Raw genomic sequence first — 22,903 nt, 5'->3', positions numbered from 1 at the left:
AGTGGGATGAGAATGCTTTCTCCAGCTTCAAATAACCCTTGCATTCCCTCATTCTCTATCCCTCCTCCACCCAAGCTATAGCAGATTCAAAGTTGTCCTGCCATGCCTCTTTATCTGTACTCATTCTTACCAACCACACAGCTAACAATGGCCTGTTTCCTTTATTATCATTACTTTTTTTCATATCTTTCATTCATTTATTCTATATCTCTCTACATCACTATAGTCTTTATCTCTCATTTCCTTTCCTCATCTTTTGATAAGACGGTTTATACCCTTCTGGACTCGGGCATCCATAATTTTTATGATATGTTTGCAGTTTAATGTAAATTGTAATACAAATATTAAATGAAGACTTGCATTTATGTGTTACTTTTCACAATTTTAGGATCACCCGATGTGCCTTCAGTCAATGAACATTTTGATGTGTTTTAACTGTTGTAGAAACATAGTTGCAGGAGTAGGCCATTCGGCCCTTGAGCCAGCACCGTCATTCAATATGATCATGGATGACCCCTTTCCTGCTTTTCCCCCATATCCCTTGATTCCTTTAGCCCTAAAAGTTAAATCTAACTCTCTCTTGAAAATTAATGTAATTAAAGAATGTAAAAGATAACTCATCCATAGTAAAATCTCCAAATGAACAATGCAGATAATCTAATGCAGGTTTTATTGTGTCACCCTAAACATTGTTCTAAGAGCTAGCGTAATTTGATGGACCAATGGCCGCCTCCTAAATGATAAGAAAATGGAAGCCAATTGATTTAGATTGCCACAGGTTAATGCATAAGGATTCATAATATATATCATGATGAGTCTAAACTCAATGGATTGGGTTCCTCAAAGAGATGGATTGAACAGAAGTCATATTAATATACAGTTTTCTGTTTATTGTCACGTGTACAGTGTACAAGGTACAGTGAGAAGCTTTTGTTGCATGTAACTAGTCAGCAGAAAGACAATACATGATTACAATCGAGCCATTTACACTGTATGGATACATTAGGGAATAACATTTAGTGCAAGGTAAAGCCAGCAAAGGATAGTCCGAGGGTCACCAAAGAGGTAGATAGTAGTTCAGCACTGTTCCATAACAACAACAAAGCCAAACAGGCAATGCAACCAAGGTTGAGAGCCATAGCAGCACCTGTAATTACAGTAGTCGCACTGGGCCAAACACATTTTCAGCCAACAGGACCGGCATGATCTGGACACTTGAGGAAAAAATGAAACATCAGCAACAATGTTCGGATGTAAAACTAGTTCTAGAATGCAACCATGAAATAGTTTGCTCTCTTTTTTGGTGTTTAGCAAATAATTCTTCATGGCAGAAATCTGTTAATGAAGCCTCTCATTTCGTGTACACAATATATATTTTTTATAATTTTATAATTTCTCTGCTGATTTCATAACAAACACATTTAGAGTAAAATGAATGTTTTATTTTATTTTGACCGCATTCCAAAACATTCACAAATAAACCAATTATATTAATAAGAAGACAGATTCATGTATTCACATCAAGCTAATTACAGCAGTGACACTTATGCACAGAAATATCAAAACATAGCATTGTGAAATTAGGTGAGTTTTTGCTGAATGCAGGGGAGACTTGGGAAGAAAATTCACAAATGTTAATTTACTCACCCATCTCTAATTTGGAAAATAAACCAATGTTGGCATTTATGTCATTTTACTGGGGTATTGATTAATCTGGAGAAATTAGATGAAGGTGAACTTGACACTGTTGTATTTTCTTCATATTTTAAAAAGACAATGTCATCATACCTGCAGTATACTCAGCTGTGCAAGGAAATCTTGGGCAATGTAAGTTAACTCTGGGGCATATGAAGTGTTTAGTCCTGTGGGGCAGTACTGTGTGCCACTCAACTTGGGGATTTGTCTACTTTGTAACAAAAAAAAAATTATAGTCAGGATGTCTCAGAGCATATCACAATTCACTTATTTTCAATTACAGTCCTCATTTCGGACATGGGAGAGTTAGGGGAAGTGTACTGTATATTTGAGAATACATCCAATAATATTGTACCTCTTTAACACTCCGTTGAACCACTATAGCAGATTACATGACCATGAATGGTAATTGAACTCATAATTGATTCAGTGGCCTTTGGCAGATGTTTGATAATCCCAACACATACTGATATCGTAAGGGAGGTAAAATGCATAAAAGCTTGCCTATTTAATAAATCACAAGGGTTGCATCAAAAGCAAAGGTTTCAAAGGTCTTTTATTGTCACATGTACCAATTAAGGTAGAGTGATATGCGAGTTACCATGCAACCATACGAAAAAAAACATAGGGTTAATTCGGAGGAACCTCTGTGGCTTCTGCTCACCTATGCAAGCTGTGCACTCTAGTTTGCAAAGATCTGTCTTTACAAGTTCTGGTTTATGATACATAATTTTTGTCTTAGAACTAGAGGATTGGTTTAGTTTAGTTTAGATATACCACGCGGAAACAGGCTGTTCAGCCCACCAGCTGACCAGCGATCCACGTACACTTGCACTATTCTACACACTAGGGAAATTTACAATCTTTACCAAAGCCAATTAACCTACAAACATGTATATCTTTAGGTACACAAAAAAGCTGGAGAAACTCAGCAGGTGCAGCAGCATCTATGGAGCGAAGGAAATAGGCAACGTTTCAGGCCGAAACCCTTCTTCAGACTGATCGGGGGCGGGGACAAGAAAGGAAAAAGGAGGAGCCCAAAGGCTGGGGGATGGGAGGAGACAGCAGGGGGACTGAGGAAGGGGAGGAGACAGCAAGGACTAACAAAATTGGGAGAATTCGATGTTCATGCCCCCAGGATGCAGACTCCCCAAATGGAATATGAGGTGCTGTTCCTCCAATTTCCGGTGCTGCTCGCTGTGGCCATGGAGGAGACCCAGGACAGAGAGGTCGGAGACGGATTGGGAGGGGGAGTTGAAGTGCTGAGCCACCGGGAGGTCAGCTTGGTTATTGCGGACCGAGCGGAGGTGTTCGGCGAAACGATCGCCCAACCTCCGCTTGGTCTCACCGATATAGATCTGCTGACATCTAGAGCAGCGGATGCAATAGATGAGGTTGGAAGAGATGCAGGTAAACCTCTGTCGCACCTGGAACGATTGCTTGGGTCCTTGAACGGAGTCGAGGGGGGAGGTAAAGGGACAAGTGTTGCATCTCTTGCGGTTGCAAGGGAAAGTGCCCGGGGAGGGGGTGGTACGAGAGGGAAGGGAAGAATTGACAAGGGAGTTATGGAGGGAGCGGTCTTTGCGGAAGGCAGATATGGGGGGAGATAGGAAGATGTGGCGAGTGGTGGGGTCACTTTGGAGGTGGCGAAACTGACCGAGGATTACTTACCCAGAAATTAAACACTGTATATCTTTAGAGTGTGGGAGGAAACCAGAGCACCCGGGGAAAATCCATGCAGTCACGGGGAGGATGTACAAACTCCGTACAGACAGCATTCTTAGTCAGGATTGAATCCGGGTCTCTGGCACTGTAAGGCAGCAACTACCCCTGTTCCAAGGGTTGCAAACCTAGTTTTGGCAGTTAGAACTAGCCTGAAGATGACGTACTCCCAGTGTAAATAATTCATGAAATGCATAGTGTATATTTCTTTCCCACATATTTTAAGAGAAATTAGATAGAATGGTGAGTGCGTGAAACTTGTTTTAATTGAAAGTTGTGCAATAAACCACATTTTCATTTGCGTAGATCTCATTTTAACAGGTGCATTCTCAGTGTGTCTGCAATACGAGGACAATGCAAAATCGAGTTCAAATATTGAGCTGCATCACGGTTTAGCCATATATTGGATAGTGAGGACACAGGTCTAAGTGCAGCGGAATGGGAATCTTGTCATAAAGTAGACAGGTGGCTGAGTTCCCTTCCTAAATGCCAATGATGAATTCTAGAACATGGAGTTAATCACTTGCTGTTTAAGGTTTCACCTATTTTCAGGCAAATCCAAGGTTACAAAGGATGGTTCATCACAGAAGATATACATATTACACTTCAAACCTCTAGAAGAGTCACCTTCCCTCAAATTGTGTTACAATAGTTTTGTTTTTCCCAATTATCGAGCCATTATATTTTCCATTCCATGTCTTTAATTCTTAGTTTTCATTTGGGCATTAATAGTTCCACAGAGTAGAATCCAAAAAGAGCCTAGAAGATGACTACAACCTAGAAGATGACTACAATGAATAACATGTTTAAAAAAGAACTGCAGATGCTGGAAAAATCAAAGGTAAACAAAAGTGCTGGAGAAACTCAGCGGGTGAGGCAGCATCTATGGAACGAAGGAATAGGTGACGTTCCGGGTCGAGACCCTTCTTCAGACTGATGTGGGGGGGGGGTTGAGGTGGGAAGAAGAAAGCCCTTTATTTTATTCTCGACCCGAAAAGTCACCTATTCCTTCACTCCATAGATGCTGCCTCACCCGCTGCGTTTCTCCAGCATTTTTGTCTAGCTACAATGAATTCCATGGTGAAAAAACTGCAGATGCTGGTTTAAATCGAAGGTAGACACTCCTTCCGCTGAGTTACAGGAATAAGCATATGTGGGCACAAAAATTGAATGCGATTAGCAAAAAAAATGTGACTGAAATATTTCCTCCAATTTAATTTGTCCTTTCTCAATTTTCCTGTCACTTTTTTCAGATCAAGGATATAGCCATGGGCACTTCCATGGGCTCTACCTATGCCTTTTTCGAGGCTACATGGAATAGTCTTTACTTGAAACTTATCCCAGTATTCGCCTTTCCAAATACTCTCCACCACATCAACAAATGATCGGCGCTGCTTCCTGCCCTCATACAGAACTTTTGAATCTCATCACCTTTGCCAACAATTTCCATCTTGTCCCCATATTCATCTGGAATATCTCTGACACTTCTCGTCCTTTTTGGATCTCTTTGCCTCTATCTCAAGAGATGGATCTGTCACCAATTCTATATACCCAACGAGTCCCTTGACACCTATATATCTCTTCCCACACTTTTCCATTTAATTTAGTTTTGAGATAGAGCTTGGAAGCAAGACTCTTTGGCCCACGCGTCCACGCTAAGCATTAATCATCTGTTCACCATAGTTCTAGGTTATCCCACTTTCCCTACACATCAGAGGCAAGTTACAGAGGCCAATTAATCCACAGACCGCATGTCTTTGGGATGTGGGAGGAAACTGGAGCACCTGAAGGAAATCTATGTGGCACAGGGAAACACCACATTGGGACCTTGGGAACTCCACACAGACAGCACCCAAGGTCAGGATTGAAATCTGCCAGCCAAACAAACCTGGTAGTTTCCTGGTAGTTGAGTGATTACAATTACAGTTTCAAGTTTTTTAAATTGCAGATTCACTTAATGACTTGAATTAAATTTCCCCTGCTGCTGAGGTGGGTTCTGAACTCATGTTTCTCAGTCAATAGTCTAAGCTGTAGGGTATTAGCTGAGAAACTTAACCTTTGTGCTACTGTTACCCTGCATCCGGAAAGGATGCCATCACTTATTCTCAATTTCTGCTCTGTTGCATTTGTTCTCAAGACAAGTCTTCTGCTCCAGCACAAGGGTGATATGTATCCCTACTTCCTGAATGATGGCTTTCCCTCTGCCATAGTTGATAGAATCCTCACATATTTCATCCATTTCCTTGATAGCTCCTACCCCAATTTCACTGGACAAAACAAAAATACTTCCGCTGGTCCCCAATTTGTGCCCCACTAATCTCTGCATCCACCACATCATCCTTCACCATTTCCAGCAGCTTCAATGTGATCCCACCACCAGTCACATTTCCCCCTCCTCTTTGCAGAAGGACCATTTTCTCTGTGGCTCCTTGGTCCGCATTCCTTCCCACCTACACGGGAAAATAATCCAGAAATCAGAAGTGCATGATTCCCAAAAAGTTAATTTGCAAGTCAAATCGGTAGGAAAGAAAGCACACTCATTTAATTAAAGAGGGCATGAATACAAAAACAGGGATGTAATGCTGAGGCTCTCCAAGGTGCCGGTAAGGCCGCATTTGGAATATTGTGAGCAATTTTGGGCAGTATATCTGAGGAAGGATGTGCTGGCTCTGGAGAGGGTCCAGAGGAGGTTTGCAAGAATTAACCCAGGAATGAGTAGGTTAACCTATGATGAGTGTTTGTCAGCACTGGGCCTGTACTTGGTGGAGCTTAGAATAATGGGGGGGGGGGGGGGGGGGGGGGGGGGGGGGGGGGGGGGGGGGGGGGGGGGGGGGGGGGAGGGCTCATTGAAACATTCAGAATAGTGAAAGGCTTGGATAAAGTGGATGTGGAGAGGATGGTTCCACTAGTGGGAGAGTCCAGGACTAGAGGTCACAGCCTCAGAATTAAAGGACGTACTTTTAGGAATAATAATAATAATAATAACTTTATTTATAAAGCGCTTTTAGACAACATCAGTTACCACAAAGTGCTGTACATGGGAAGTCAACAAAAGTTATTACAAACTACTAAAACCATTAAGACGACAGGACTATAAAAACAGTAAAAATTAAAAGACATTAAAAGCACTAAAAACAGGAACAATGTCTCAGCCAGTGTCGAAAGCCAGTGAATAAAAGTGAGTTTTTAGGGAGGATTTAAAGATGGACAGTGAAGGGGCCTGTCTGATCTGCAGCGGCAAGGTGTTCCAGAGTGCCGGGGCAGCAACAGAAAAGGCTCTATCCTCTCTGAGCTTCTGCTTAGACCTTGGTACCTCAAGGAGCAGCTGATCCGTTGACCTGAGGCAGGAGCATATAGGTGGAGCAGCTCAGAGAGGTAAGGCGGTGCGTGGCCATTCAATGATTTAAAAACAAATAAAAGAATTTTAAAATGAACTCGAAAGTGCACTGGGAGCCAGTGAAGGGAGGCCAAAATTGGCGTAATGTGCTCCCTCTTTCGAGTTCCGGTTAAAAGGCGAGCGGCAGCATTTTGGACCAACTGGAGACGAGCCAACGAAGCTCGTGAGACTCCAGAGTAGAGTGCGTTACAGTAATCCAGCCGAGATGAAATAAAGGCATGGATTACTGTTTCAAAATACTGCCGCTTGAGAATGGGCTTCACCTTTGCCAGCTTCCTTAGGTGAAAGAAGCTGGACTTAACCACTGCGCCTATCTGTTTATCTAATTTAAAATCACCGTCCATTATAAAACCCAGGTTTAAAACTGTTGGCTTTACGAACACTGCCAGTGGACCCAAGTCAACAAAGGGAGGTTCACGGCAGCCATTAGGGCCGAACAAAATCACTTCTGTCTTTTTTTCGTTAAGTCCCAGAAAGTTTAAGGCCATCCAGGACTTAATGTGACTTTAGAGAGCTCGGAAAAATGTTGAAAAGCAGGACCTCCAGGGTTGTTATCTCCGGTTTGCTTCCAGTTCCCCGTGCTGGCGAGAGCAGGAACAGGGAGATACGGGACCTGAACGTGTGGCTGAGGATCTGGTGCACGGGGCAGGGATTTAGATTCTTAGATCACTGGGATCTGTTTTGGGGTAAGGGGGAACTGTACAAAAGGGACGGATTGCATCTTAACAGGTGTGGGACCAGCATTCTGGCAGGCAGGTTTGCCACTGCTACACGGGTGGCTTTAAACTGAATAAGGGGGGTGGGGTGTTGAATGGGACAGTGGAGGATGGAGTTAAAGGGAAAGGGTTTCTTAAATGTGTGAGCGTAGAGACCGAAGGGTGTAAAATGAGGGTAGAAGAAATAAGTAGCAAGGTGAAAAGTAAAAGTGGCAGGCAGACAAAACCAGGGCAAAAATCAAAAAGGGCCATTTTTCAACATAATTGTGAATGGGGTAAGAGTGTTGTAAAAACAAGCCTGAAGGCTTTGTGTCTCAATGTAAGGAGCATTCGTAATAAGGTGGATGAGTTGAATGTGCAGATAGCTATTAATGACTATGATATAGTTGGGATCACGGAGACATGGCTCCAGGGTGACCAAGGCTGGGAGCTGAACATCCAGGGCTATTCAATATTCAGGAGGGATAGACAGAAAGGAAAAGGAGGTGGGGTAGCGTTACTGATTAGAGAGGGGATTAATGCAATGGAAAGGAAGGACATTAGTTTGGAGGATGTGGAATCGGTATGGGTAGAGCTGCACAACACTAAGGGGCAGAAAACGCTGGTGGGTATTGTGTACAGGCCACCTAACAGTAGTAGTGAAGTTTGAGATGGTATCAAACAGGAAATTAGAAATGCGTGCGACAAAGGCAAAACGGTTATAATGGGTGACTTCAATCTACATATAGATTGGGTGAATCAAATTGGCAGGGGTGCTGAGGAAGAGGATTTCTTGGAATGTATGCGGGATAGTTATCTAAATCAACATGTAGAGGAACCAACGAAAGAGCAGGCTATTTTAGACTGGGTATTGAGTAATGAGGAAGGGTTAGTTAGCAATCTTGTTGTACGTGCCCCCTTGGGCAAGAGTGACCATAATATGGTTGAGTTCTTCATTAGGATGGAGAGTGACATTGTTAATTCAGAAAACAATGGTTCTGAACTTAAAGAAAGGTAACTTTGAGGGTATGAGATGTGAATTGGCCAAGATTGACTGGCAATTAATTCTAAAAGGGTTGACGGTGGATATGCAATGGAAGGCATTTAAAGACTACATGGATGAACTACAAAAATTGTTCATCCCAGTTTGGCAAAAGAATAAATCAGGGAAGGTAGTACATTCATGGATAACAAGGGAAATCAGGGATAGTATCAAAGCGAAGGATGATGCGTACAAATTAGCCAGAAAAAGCAGCATACCGGAGGACTGGGAGAAATTCAAAGACCAGCAGAGGAGGACAAAGGGCTTAATTAGGAAAGGAAAAATAGATTATGAAAGAAAACTGGCAGGGAACATAAAAACTGACTGCAAAAGTTTTTATAGATATGTGAAAAGAAAGAGATTAGTTAAAACAAATGTAGGTCCCTTGCAGTCAGAAACAGGGGAGTTGATCATGGGGAACAAGGATATGGCGGACCAATTGAATAACTACTTTGGTTCCGTCTTCACTAAGGAAGACATAAATAATTTGCCGGAAATAGCAGGGGACCGCGGGTCAAAGGAGTTGGAGGAATTGAGTGAAATCCAGGTTAGCCGGGAAGTGGTGTTGGGTAAATTGAATGGATTAAAGGCCGATAAATCCCCAGGGCCAGATAGGCTGCATCCCAGAGTACTTAAGGAAGTAGCTCCAGAAATAGTGGATGCATTAGTAATAATCTTTCAAAACTCTTTAGATTCTGGAGTAGTTCCTGAATATTGGCGGGTAGCAAACGTAACCCCACTTTTTAAGAAGGGAGGGAGAGAGAAAATGGGGAATTACAGACCAGTTAGTCTAACATCGGTAGTGGGGAAACTGCTAGAGTCAGTTATTAAAGATGGGATAGCAGCACATTTGGAAAGTGGTGAAATCATTGGACAAAGTCAGCATGGATTTACGAAAGGTAAATCGTGTCTGACGAATCTTATAGAATTTTTCGAGGATGTAACTAGTAGCGTGGATAGGGGAGAACCAGTGGATGTGGTGTATCTGGACTTCCAGAAGGCTTTCGACAAGGTCCCACATAAAAAATTAGTATACAAACTTAAAGCACAAGGCATTGGGGGTTCAGTATTGATGTGGATAGAGAACTGGCTGGCAAGCAGGAAGCAAAGAGTAGGAGTAAACGGGTCCTTTTCACAATGGCAGGCAGTGACTAGTGGGGTACCCCAAGGCTCAGTACTGGGACCCCAGCTATTTACAATATATATTAATGATCTGGATGAGGGAATTGAAGGCAATATCTCCAAGTTTGCGGATGACACTAAGCTGGGGGGCAGTGTTAGCTGTGAGGAGGATGCTAGGAGACTGCAGGGTGACTTGGATAGGCTGGGTGAGTGGGCAAATGTTTGGCAGATGCAGTATAATGTGGATAAATGTGAGGTTATCCATTTTGGTGGCAAAAACAGGAAAGCAGACTATTATCTAAATGGTGGCCGATTGGGAAAGGGGGAGATGCAGCGAGATCTGGGTGTCATGGTACACCAGTCATTGAAGGTAGGCATGCAGGTGCAGCAGGCAGTAAAGAAAGCGAATGGTATGTTAGCTTTCATTGCAAAAGGATTTGAGTATAGGAGCAGAGAGGTTCTACTGCAGTTGTACAGGGTCTTGGTGAGACCACCACTGGAGTATTGCGTACAGTTTTGGTCTCCAAATCTGAGGAAGGACATTATTGCCATAGAGGGAGTTTAGAGACGGTTCACCAGACTGATTCCTGGGATGTCAGGACTGTCTTATGAAGAAAGACTGGATAGACTTGGTTTATACTCTCTAGAATTTAGAAGATTGAGAGGGGATCTTATAGAAACTTACAAAATTCTTAAGGGGTTGGACAGGCTAGATGCAGGAAGATTGTTCCCGATGTTAGGGAAGTCCAGGACAAGGGGTCACAGCTTAAGGATAAAGGGGAAATCCTTTAAAACCGAGATGATGAGAAGAACTTTTTTCACGCAGAGAGTGGTGAATCTCTGGAACTCTCTGCCACAGAGGGTAGTTGAGGCCACTTCATTGGCTATATTTAAGAGGGAGTTAGATGTGGCCCTTGTGGCTAAGGGGATCAGGGGGTATGGAGAGAAGGCAGGTACGGGATACCGAGTTGGATGATCAGCCATGATCATATTGAATGGCGGTGCAGGCTCGAAGGGCCGAATGGCCTACTCCTGCACCTAATTTCTATGTTTCTATTTTTCTATGTTTCTATGTCCTCAAGACAAGACAGAAGTGATTTTAGGGAATAATTATCTTCTTTCCTGAATGGCATATACAACTGGCTATCATCCGCGTAAAAGTGAAAGGAGATGCCATGCCTTCTTAAAATTGAGCCCAGTGGAAGTAGATAAAGGGAGAAAAGCAGGGGCCCTAAAATTGAGCCCTGTGGAACCCCATATGCCAAGGGAGCAGAGGAGGATTCAAAGCCACCAAGGCTTACACGCATGGTTCTATCTGCCAGATAGGACCTGAACCATACCAGGGCACTGCCACAGATGCCCACTTGTTGCTGTAATCGGGAAATTAATATTCCATGGTCCACAGTGTCGAAGGCGGCAGATAGGTCCAGCAAGACAAGAACCACATAATTACCGGAGTCGTTTGCCAGGAGGATGTCGTTAGAGACCCTTAGCAAAGCTGACTCTGTGCTATGCATAGCCTTGAAGCCAGACTGAAAGACCTCCCGGGTGTTGTGCTCATCCAGGAAGAGTTTCAGCTGAGCATAAACTACTTTCTCCATGATTTTTCGAGATAAATGACAGCTTGGAGATTGGCCTAAAATTGGCCAGAACAGTCTGGTCCAGGCCAGGTTTCTTGAGTAGTGGTTGCACTACAGCATGTTTAAATTTTACGGGGACAACCCCAGAAGACAAGCTACTGTTTATGATGGCGAGGACCGAATGCCCTATGCTCGGGAAGACCTCTTTAAAAAGAAGAGGAGGGACAGCATCACATGGGGAACCCGACGGCTTGATATGGGTAACCACATCCTCTAGACCCGACAGTGTCAGGGGAACAAACTTATCAAATGCCACCAGGCAAGGGGCCGGAACAGGTGGGTCTGAGGCAGGAGCTGAGATAAGAGCCCTAATAGAAACAACCTTGTTGCAGAAGTGCAGGAAGTCGTTGCACAATTCGGGCGATGCTTCCAGGCAGACAGGCTGTGGGGCATTTAAAACAGAATCAATAGTTTTGAATGACGCACGTGGATCGTGACGCTTAGACACTATTATATTAGAGAGATAATATCTTTTTGCCTCTTTAACAGTATTTTGGTAGTTTCACCAGCTGTCCTTTAGGATTTGCGATGAAACCTGTAGCCTGTCCTTCTTCCACATTCGCTCAGCTCTGCGACACTCCCGTCGAGCTGTATGAGTTGCGTCACTGAACCAGGGCTCGGGTTTAGCTCTGGGCTGCAAAGTTTTTAATGGGGCCACAGAGTCGAGAATAGTTCTGCAGGAGGAGTGGAACCAAGAACTAATCTCCTCCGTACCGATGGAAATGGACGCAGAGGGGGCACAGAGCTGATTGAAAGCGGCAGAGAACTGGCCAGCAGCAGAGGGGTTAAAGGTCCGACAGCGCCGAGCAGACGCAACAGGTCTAACTGCAGCACTGGAGAAACCAACATCAAATATTACCGGCATGTGATCAGAAAACACACTATCACAGACCTCCAAGTTTAACACAGGCAAACCATAAGATAGTACAAGGTCCAATGTATGGAAGGAGATGGGGAGACATTCCTTTAGTCAGAGGGTGGTGAATCTATGGAATTCTTTGCCACAGAAGACTGTGAAGGCCGTCAATGGATAGTTTTAAGGCAGAGATAGATATTTGATTAGTACAGAGTTCAGAGGTTATGGGGAGAATGCAGGAGAATAGGGTTGGGAGGGAGAGAAAGATCAGCCATGAGTGAATGGCAGAGTAGGTTTGATGCGCCCAATGGCCTAATTCTACTCCTATCGCTTATGACTTCTCAATCCCATGGAAAGTTTCCCCGCAACTGTCAGTGATGTATCCTTCAGCGCCATACAGGAACCTAACTAGTCCTTCCAAGTGAAGAAGGCATTCCCCTGCACCTCTTCAAACCATTTTGCTGCCTTCTATGGTACATTACCTACGTCTCCCTGTCCCTTCACCCATTTAAAATTGAGTCATTTATTCAGGAAGCTACATAGTACTTCATTTAGAGCATAAATCAGGCATTTGGTATGTGGGGTAGGATTTGCAAGGATATTTACTGCTCCTGAAGAAAGAACGTTAGAGAGAATTTCTGAGATTTTGTATACTAAAGCCACAAAGCAGCTGCCTATTTTGTCAAGCTAAGAATTTAACAGCAACCCAGCGTGACTCTCCAGCAAAAAAATATATAAGCTAAAATTTCAAAAAGCTTCTTCATTGATGCGATTTATAACGAAACTGGACATCAGAGTCTGGCATAAGGATCCCAAGACCTGCACGGTTTTTACTTTGTCCAACTGGCTTTTCTCCATCGAGTATTTCAAGGTCAAAATAAGTCAGCAACAGTGAAATGAAAGTTTTGATCTCAGCGAGTGCATAATGACGTCCAGGACACTTACTGGATCCCGAACCAAAAGGAATCAAATAATTTCGAAGTTTCTTTCCTCCTTTGTAAAAAGCCGTCTTCTTCAATCCATTCTCTACAAAACGGTCATATTTGTACACCTGGAAATACACGTAAAATGAAAATGGATATATTACAGCCATCTTTGACATTGGTGGGTTTTCATTCATGCTATTAATTTTTATCTGAATCCCACTAACAAAAATGATATCTAAGTCCAAAAGGGGTATGGGGATTGGTCTGAACTATGGTGCACTGTGTAACCAAATACTCTTTTAGCAATCATTGGTGAGGCCTGCTCTTGCAAAAAAAAACTTTTCAGGGAGAGCCAGAGACTAGTGATCATAAATATTGCCCCCAAAAAAAGAAAATTGAAGAATATTGCTAATTAAATAAAAATACTGTATTTTAATTCAAAACAATATTTATTTATTGTTTTGATTACACTTCAAACCTACAAGTTCGAAAGTAAAATTGTAAGTTTCGTAGAAAATAATAAATTCTACAGACCTTAATAGACAATAGACAATAGATGCAGTAGTAGGCTATTCAGCCCTTCAAGCCAGCACCGCCATTCAATGTGATCATGGCTGAATTAAAACCATTGTTTTGTAATACATACGAAAATTAAAGCCATTGCATTGATAACTTTCAATGGTTTTCTCAATTTCGTACATATCATTGTTGTAAAAGATATGTTACTGTAAATGTAGCCCTAAACTGAGAAATATCAGATGACATTGTAGTTTCAATTTGGTTTGGAAAAGATGCTGAAGGAATCTGGAGATTCAGATTAACTGTGAAAACTCAAATCTGTCTAAGTGGAACAAGCTGTTCAACTCTCTTTTTTACTTTCCTCTTCTCCCTTGATTGCCAAGGATTCTATTAAGCTGTTGCAAAAACATTTGGCGCTGTTAAATTTAAAACAGTTAAATAAGTATTGGAGTAATTTTAGATTTTGAATACTTTTTAATTGTATGGTTAATTTGGTCCAATATATTATGCGGACAATCACTTAATTTGTCGAAATTTGTTCTTTGATGTCACAATTATTTATGACTGATTTATAATTTGTGATTGTCAGCATAAATGAAAAGTAAGCCAACTGAGAGAATTAAAATATCTGCCTCACCAATGGGTCCCAGAGACAATCATTTTCATTAATTAATGCAAAATTTTTCAAAAGGATTGAAATTGTCCGATGCTTATAAACATTTTTGTAAGTAAACCACAAGAACATTCTATTAAACACAATTTCTCAAAGACATAATAATGATGTGCAATACATCACATACTTACAGCAATCAAAGTGTTAATAACCCATTTAAGAGTGCCACTCGCCACCACCCACACTATACAATATGAACACAAACTTTTGCCAAGATCAAAAATTAAATTTAGCACCTATTGCTTGAGTGATAAGGTACAGATAAAGTTTTAAATCTGCTCTCCATTACATACAGTATGTGCTTCAACATTAATCATCCTCTCACTCCGAGTGCCCAAGATCAGTGCCTGAACTAGCAAAGGTAGCTGGCTTGTATTGATAAATAATGTAAGCGTTAATCATAGCACTCACACAATATTGATTCTCATTAATTGCAGCAAAATGAAATCGTCGAGGACTGTATTCCATGACATCCCCCAATCAGATAATATAATTCTTAACAGAACATTTTCCTGCCACTTAATCATAAGGTCAGTATGAATCAGTCTCAACTCACTGAGAAGTTTATTTTTGCAACATGCACACTTTGATAAGGTCTTGCCTACCATGAAATCACCATCTATATAATTAAAAGTCTCATCTTGACCACTTCCTGTCTGCGCTGTATATGGATTTTAGAAAAATATGCTACCCTGTATCGCTGTGATTTTTGGCCTTCTTACAGTCCTCCTCTGCTGAGCCAGCCCCGAGGAAAGTTATGAGTGCTTAAAAAACCTTGAGATCAGCTGATTGGTCCTCTCACCTGTCAATCACCACAATGAAGGTAACGCCCCTTCGGGGAGGGGGAGGGGGCAGGATTATAAAACCCCGGAGGCCTGGATGTGAGTCAGTCACTCTGCAAGATCGCGAGGTAGAGGCCACGACTGTCATTCTAAGCTGTGAATCAACTGAACTGTGAGTCTGCAATGTACTTGCAATAAATGATTTGTTAGCCCTTAATGACAATGTCATGAGTTGTTCGGCCTGCTGCCCTGCCTGTGCTTGAAAGTGCAATGCTTAATTGGAAATGAAATTAAATAAAATGACAATGCCATGAGTTGTTTGGCTTGCTGCCCTGCCTGTGCTTGAAGCTGCAATGCTTTATTAGGTCCGACTGTGTTTGGAAAGAATAAATGCTTTATTTGGCCGACTGTGTTTGGAAGGAATAAATGCTTTATTAGGTCTGACTGTGTTTGGAAGGAATACATGCTTTATTAGGTCTGAATGTGTTTAGTCCAAAAGTCCTGCCTATTTCGTGACTACCGCTTAGTGGACAGGTCGTGTTGATTGCGTAATTTCCGGTGAGTGTAGAGGTCGCGCTGATTGCATCATTTCCGGTAAGTGCAGAGGTCACGCTGATTGCGGAAGTGCTGCTGACTGCAGAAGCCCCACAGTGGAGAGGCTGCACTCAGCCGTGTGAGTAGATTCAAGAAAGTTTACTGCCATATATATGGTGTGTGTCTGTGTGTCTGTGTGTGAGTGTATGAGTGTATGTATGTTAGTGTATGTGTGTGAGTGTATGTATGTGTGTGTCTGAGTCTGTGTATGTGTGTGTGAGTGTGTGTGTGTGTGTGTTTGTGAGTGTTTATGTGTGTGAATGTGTGAATGTGTGAGTGAGTGTGTGAGTGAGTGTGTGTAAGTGTGTGTGTGTGTGTGTGTGTGTGTGTGTGTGTGTGTGTGTGTGTGTGTGTGTGTGTGTGTGTGTGTGTGTGTGTGTGAGGTGGAGTGTGTGTGTGTGTGTGTGTGATTGTGTGTGTGTGTGTGTGTGTGTATGCGAGTGTGAGTGTGCGTATATTGGAATTGTTGGAGAGGTGGAATATTGGGTTGGGGGAACCAACCCTCCCGTGTGAAGCTGGGACCCGGTCCCTCTTAGTCTAGTAACATTGTTAAAAGCTAAATAATATCCAATACTATTGCAAACTCATCATCAAGCTCCAAGACCTGGGCCTCAGTATCTCCCTTTGCAACTGGATCCTTGACTTCCTCATTGCAGACCCCAATCAGTACAGTTTGGAAAAACATTTCCTCCTTTTTGACCACCAACTCAGGTGCACTTCAAGGTTGCGTGCTTAGCTCCCTGGTCTTCTCTCTTTATCCCCATAACCATGTGGCTAAGCACAGCTCCAATGCCATCTTCAAACTCAGCAAAGACTTTTGTTGGCCGAATCATGGGTGGTGATGAGTCACCATGCAGGAGAGAGATAGAACACCTGGTTAAGTGGAGTACAAGAAACTCATCATTGACTTCAGAAAGAGGAAGTCAGAAGACTACACACCAGTTTTCAATGGTGGGTCAGCAGTGGACAGAATTAGCAGCTTCAAATTCCTGGGTGTTAGCATCTCAGATGACCAGTCCTGGCCCTAGTACATAGACATAATCATGAAGAAGACATATCAATGCCTCTGAAGTTTAAAGAGTCAACAAACTTTGACAAATGCATTGCAGAAAATGTCCTGAACAGTTGCACCATGGCCTGCACGGCAATTCCAACTCACAGGAATCCAAGAGAGTGTTGGATGCAGCCCAGTCCATCATGGGAACTGGCCTCCGCAACAACAACAATATCATCTCAATGTGTTATTGGCTCAAGAAGATGGCATCTATCATTTAGAATCCCCGCCATCTAGGTCACCCTCTCTTCTTTCTGCTATTGTTGATCAGGAGGTACAGAAGCCTTAAGACCCACACCACCAGGTTCAGGAGCAGCCTCTTTCCTGCAATGATCAGATTCTTATATCAACCTGCACAACTCTAATCTTACTTCAGTAACAGAACACTACGCACCACCTCTAGCACAACCATGAACTTTTAAAATAATTGTGTTTTGCACTAACATCTTGTTTTTTACACGTTTTTTTCTTTTCACTGTTTGGTAAACTTGTGTGTAGTGTATATAAGATTTATGTTTTAGTCAGCTGTGTAAGTCGATGCGCCTGTGATGCTGCTGACCGCAAGATTTTCATTGTACCTCTAATCTATCTCATTCTCCTTGTGCATATGACAATACATTTGACCTGACATCAGAATACAATAGAATACTTACAGGAAGCAGATTCTCCCCCCACCTTATGTCCTCATTCACTCAGACAGTCCCAGCCAGAACAAGGAACGGATTTCCCTGGTCCTCACTTCCACCCCATAAAGCTCCATATTCAATGGACCAATCCTGCTTCCTGTAAGGATTCTATTCCATTTACCCAGTTTCTCCGATGTAACATGTGCTCTGATGATTCGACTTTCAACAAAAGATATCTATTTTATTTCTTAATCATGGCTTCCCCTCTACCATATTTGGCTGGCTGTCAACTGGATCTTCTTCAAAACACGACGTGCTGGAGTGAGCAACGACTAAAGGTCACATGTGCAGGAAGGGACTGCAGATGCTGGTTTAAACCAAAGACAGACACAAAATGCTGGAGTAACTCAGCGGGACTGGCAGCAATTCTGGAGTGAAGGAATGGGTGACGTTTCAGGTCGAGACCCTTCTTCTGACTAAAGGAAACAAAAGGATGTTGGTTAAGGTGAGAAGAGGAGTGAAATGTAAAACCGCAGGGATATAGGTGGAAGAGGATGGGTAGGGGTGGGAAATAAGTCAAGAGAGTTTATCGTCATGTGTCCCAGATAGGACAATTAAATTCTTGCTTGCTGCAGCACAACAAAATATTGTAAGCATAAATACAGAACAGTTCAGTGTGTCTATATAGCATAGATCATATATACACACACATAAATAAACAGATAAAGTGCAATAGGCTGTTATAGTTCAGAGTTTGTTTGATGGCGAGTTTAATAGCCTGATGGTTGTGGGGAAGTAGCTGTTCCTGAACCTGGACATACCAGATTTCAGTCTCCTGTACCTTCTACCAGATGGCAGCGGTGAGATAAGTGTGTGGCCAGGATGGTGTTGGTCCTTGATGATGTTGGCAGCCTTTTTGAGGCAGCGGCTGTGATAGATCCCTTCGATGGTGGGGAGGTCAGAGCCGATGATGGACTGGGCAGTGGTCACAACTTTCTGCATTCTTTTCCGCTCCAAGACGCGCAAGTTGCCAAGCCACGATGCAGCCAGTCAGCATGCTCTCTACTGTGCACCTGTAGAAGTTCGAGAGAGTCCTCCTTGACAAACCGACTCTCCGTAAACTTCTCAGGAAGTAGAGGCACTGATGTGCTTTCTTTATAATTGCATCAGTGTGCTGGGACCAGGAAAGATCTTCAGAAATGTGCACGCCCAGGAATTTGAACTTCTTGACCCTTTCCACCACCGTCCATTAATATAAACGGTATTGTGGGACCCTATCCTACCCCTTCCAAAGTCCGCAATCAGTTCCTTGGTTTTGCCGGTGTTGAGAGCCAGGTTATTGTGCTGGCACCATTTGGTCAATCGGTCGATCCCACATCTATACTCGGACTCATCCCCATCAGTGATTCGTTCCTACAACAATGGTGTCGTCGGCGAACTTGACGACGGAGTTCGCACTATGTCCGGCTACGCAGTCATGAGTATAAAGTGGGTAAAGCAGGGGGCTGAGCACGCAGCCTTGAGGTGCTCCCGTGTTGATTGTTATCGAGGATGACACATTTCCACCAATACGGGCAGACTGTGGTCTGTGAATGAGGAAGTCGAGGATCCAATTGCAGAGGGATGCGCAGAGACCCAGATCTGAGAGCTTGATAACCAGCTTGGAGGGGATGATTGTATTAAATGCCGAGCTATAGTCAATGAATAACAGCCTGACATATGAGTTTTTGTTGTCCAAGTGGTCCAGGGTGGAGTGGAGAGCCAATGAGATTGCATCCACCGTTGATCTGTTTGGCAGTAAGCGAACTGCAGTGGGTCGAAGTTCTTGTCGAGTTGTTGTGCGCCATAATCAACCTCTCAAAGCACTTCGTCACCACAGACGTTAGTGCCACTGGTGGATAGTCATTGAGGCACGTCACCTTGCTCTTCTTGGGCACCGGTATTATTGATGCCCCTTTAAAGCAGGTGGGAACCTCAGACCTCAGAAGTGAGAGGTTGAAAATGTTCGTTAAAAACTCCAGCCGGTTAGTCCGCACAGGTTTTTAGAACACGACCGGGTATACCATCAGGTCCAGGCACTTTCCGAGGGTTCACCCTCCTGAAGGTTCTTCTGACATCAGCCTCTGTGAGTGTGACTCAAATACCATCACGGCGAATGGGGGCCCGGGAAGGCACATCAGTTCTCCCTATCAAAGCGTGTGTAGAACGCATTGAGCTCGTCAGGGAGTGATGCTTCGCTGACAATTGAGCTGCCTCCTGATTTTGCCTTGTAGGAGATGATGGCATTCAAGCCCCACCACAGTTGCCGAACATCCATGTCATCCTCCAGCTTGGAGCAGAAATGCCTTTTGGAATTTTTGATGGCCTTACCAAGGTCGTATCTGGACATCTTGTAGACCTCTGTATCTCCAGACCTGAATGCCCAGGATCTGGACTTCAGAAGAATGCAGATCTCATGGTTCATCCAAGGTTTCTGGTTAGGAAACATTCGGAAGGTTTTTGTTAGGATGCAGTCCTCCACACATTTCTTTATGAAGTCTGTAACAACTGTGGCGGATTCAATCAGGTCGTTGCCGTGTCCCTGAACATTGCCCAGTCTACAGAGGGAATATTATGGCATCGTGATTGGCTCCTGCATAGAACTCGATGATTTCATCAAATGTACTACTTATTTGCACCCTGCCCTCAAATTCATTTAGAATCTGGCTCGTCTCCCCGCTTTCGTCATCTCTCTGTCCCTATCACAGGGGACAGATGATCTACTAATGAATCCCCTCCCCTTTTTCTCCCCACCTCTTTCCCCTCCAGCTACATCCCTGCGTACTATTGGTATATGCCTCCTGCTGCAAGTAAGAATGTCATCGTTTCAATTCGGGACATATGACAACAAAACACTCTTAACTCTTACCTCTTTTTAACCACTTCTCCTTCATCTCTGCACATCTGCGCTGTATCACATTTCACCCAGCCTAAACCAGGAGAGAGCTCCCCTTGTCCTCCCTTTCTGCCTCGTCAGATCCCACATTTAAAGGATAATCCTCCATACATTTTGCCACCTGCAATGGGATTTTACTACTTGATATTTTACCCCAATCTCCCCTTTCAGAATTCTGAAAAGAGTATTCCCTCTGTACCTCCCTGGTTCACCCTCCCATCTCCATTGACCAAAAAATACTGATCTTGGCTGTGGAAATTTAAATTGATGCAGCAACCACAGTTTGTTGGAACGAGAAGTTCCTTATTTCCACCACTTCTTCCATGAAGGAGTGATTCTTGATTTCACACAAAAATTCTTCTTCACCTGTGGAATAATCAAGTTTTATATACCCTCGACATCATACACTCTTGGGATTCTAATGGATTTATAAACTAAAAGAAGTCTCTGCCTCGCAGAATCATTTGAGTAAATCACAGGCAGGCAACCATTTTATAAATATTTGTTTTTTGACATATATTTGAAACTTGTAAAATTATATCTCCAAACTTGAATTAGTGCTCATTCTAGTGTGTGAGATTAATGGATATCTGGGAGTGGATTACTAGGGTTCAAGCAACAATAAACATCAATGAATATTTATAATCCACGTCCTAATCCTGAGAATATTTCACCTCCTTGATCCTAGGTTTTGTTTTAATAAACAATACGAATTTAGTTAGAGATGGTCAGGGACAATTAGCAGGTTGTGGTTTAATTTGGGTAGACCACATGGTATGTGTCATTGTAATCCGAGAAAGGATTCATGACAATGTTTACGGAAGAGCATCATTACTTTGCAGTATGAACAAAATTGTATAGCTGTACCCAATGTGAGTTTGCCAAGAATTTAGTGAAATAAGAATTTATTCTAAATTAAGCACTGGTTGGATCCATTTTTTTTAATACTGAAGAGAAACTGTCAATTAATACTAATGACTAATTTTAATATATTCATATGTACAAGTACAATAGAAGGTCACCGTGAGACTAAAAAGATAGCTGCTGCCGAACCAATCATCTTTCCTTTCCAACTTCAGATCATAATTTAGTGTTAATGCTGGTACCAGCAACAATTCACCAAATGCAATGTAGAATCTGATTGCATTTAATTTGCATGCAGGTGGCGAATCTCTGAAGCCACATTAAAGCTGAGCCAGGGTGGATTAATTTCCAGTCTTTGATATTCATTAACTCTGGCTGCAGAGAAAAAAAAATACAAGGCAATGACACAATTACCCTTAGAGCTTCAGTGCAGAGCAATAGCTTTACAATCTCAAGCTCATGCTACCGTATCAATTGATCAAGAAAGGAGAGAATCCTTATGAAGTGATATAACACAATATACAGCTAATAAAGGATTTTTGCACACAATGATGCCCTGTTATAATTATCTAAACAGTGCAGTTTATTTGTTACTGACTCCGTTCTTTATTGGTCATCAAGTGATTCATTATCTGACAACAGCCAAGGGTTTCCTTGACTTCAAGCCAATCAATTCACAGTTTAATGTTAATCCTTTCAAAGTAACACTACTCAATCTCATTCCCATATTCTCCACTAAGACAGTAAATTCAATGACCTGCAGGTCTTGGACCACACACTATACAAAAGACAGAAGATTTTTTTCTTTCTGGAAGAAAGAGCAATAGGAATACGTGAACAGCAGGCTTGGTTGTTGCTGTCTGGCTGCAGGAATAAAAGAGCAGTACAGCATCACATACCTCAGGATCTTCATAAACCTCTGGGTCCATGTGAAGAATTTGAGGATAAAGGGCTAACCAGTCCCCTTTTCTCAGTTTGATTTTTGGTTCGTCCTTCGAGTATAAAGTGATATCCTCTTTGACTGATCGGATGATCATAGAGGAACTGCTTAAACGAAAGGCTTCATCTACTGCACTTCCTAAAAGGATGAGTTAAGAATTGAGAGAGAGAGAGAGAGGGGGGGAGGAAGAGAGGGGGAGAGAGGTTTAAGTCACAATAACTTCAAAATAGTCCTGGAAAAATTGTTAAGATTATTAGCACATTTAATGTTTCATAATTAAGAACTAGACTTTCCGATTTCAACACAAAGAGAGAGATGTGGTTTCCCTTCAGTAAATTTGGCAGGCAACGGTTTTAAGATTCAGTTCAAAAACCTGTTCCATATGAAGTTACTATCTTATTCTTGAAGTCTCTATAAACCCAATGTCCTTGCTATCCCAGTGGCCTTCACCTTTTGTTCCCTGCTCGACAGATTTTATGGCTAATTTCCGGCAATTTATCCTGGCAGTTTGAGGGAGAATTCCTATGGGAAAATTGTGCATAATTTTCGTAAATCATTCTGATAGAATGCATATCAGCATGTAGCTCCTGTCTAAGGTTGCAACACACACTGTAATCAAAACTGACTTATTTCTAACAGCATATCTGGTACTGCACTTTGCAACTTGATTCTGTCTGATTTTCTCTTGAAAGTGGAAAAATTGGATACCGGCCCATTCCACGCCGAACATTTGTAAAACTCAGCACCTGTGTTCAAGGGAATAGCAAAAGTAAGTTTTGTTCACGATTTTGAGCACTGCGATGTTGTTAAAAAAGGAAGTT

At 42.6% G+C, this 22,903-nt stretch overlaps 1 protein-coding gene across 1 annotated transcript in view; it reads right to left on the bottom strand.

The window, feature by feature from the left end:
- Window positions 1-10,763: 10,763 nt before the first annotated feature.
- LOC129696256 (cytochrome P450 7B1) overlaps window positions 10,764-22,903 on the bottom strand; it is a 216,325-nt gene continuing 204,185 nt past the window's right edge. Inside the window, 2 exon segments of the mRNA XM_055633981.1 lie at window positions 10,764-13,220; window positions 22,042-22,220. Coding sequence (XP_055489956.1) covers window positions 12,930-13,220; window positions 22,042-22,220 — 470 coding nt within the window. The 3' untranslated portion in view covers window positions 10,764-12,929.

Source organism: Leucoraja erinacea, chromosome 4 (assembly GCF_028641065.1).
Source record: "Leucoraja erinacea ecotype New England chromosome 4, Leri_hhj_1, whole genome shotgun sequence".
Lineage (NCBI taxonomy): Eukaryota > Metazoa > Chordata > Chondrichthyes > Rajiformes > Rajidae > Leucoraja > Leucoraja erinaceus.
Note: the sequence above shows the minus strand (reverse complement) of the source record. Positions and strands in the feature narration are given on the sequence as shown.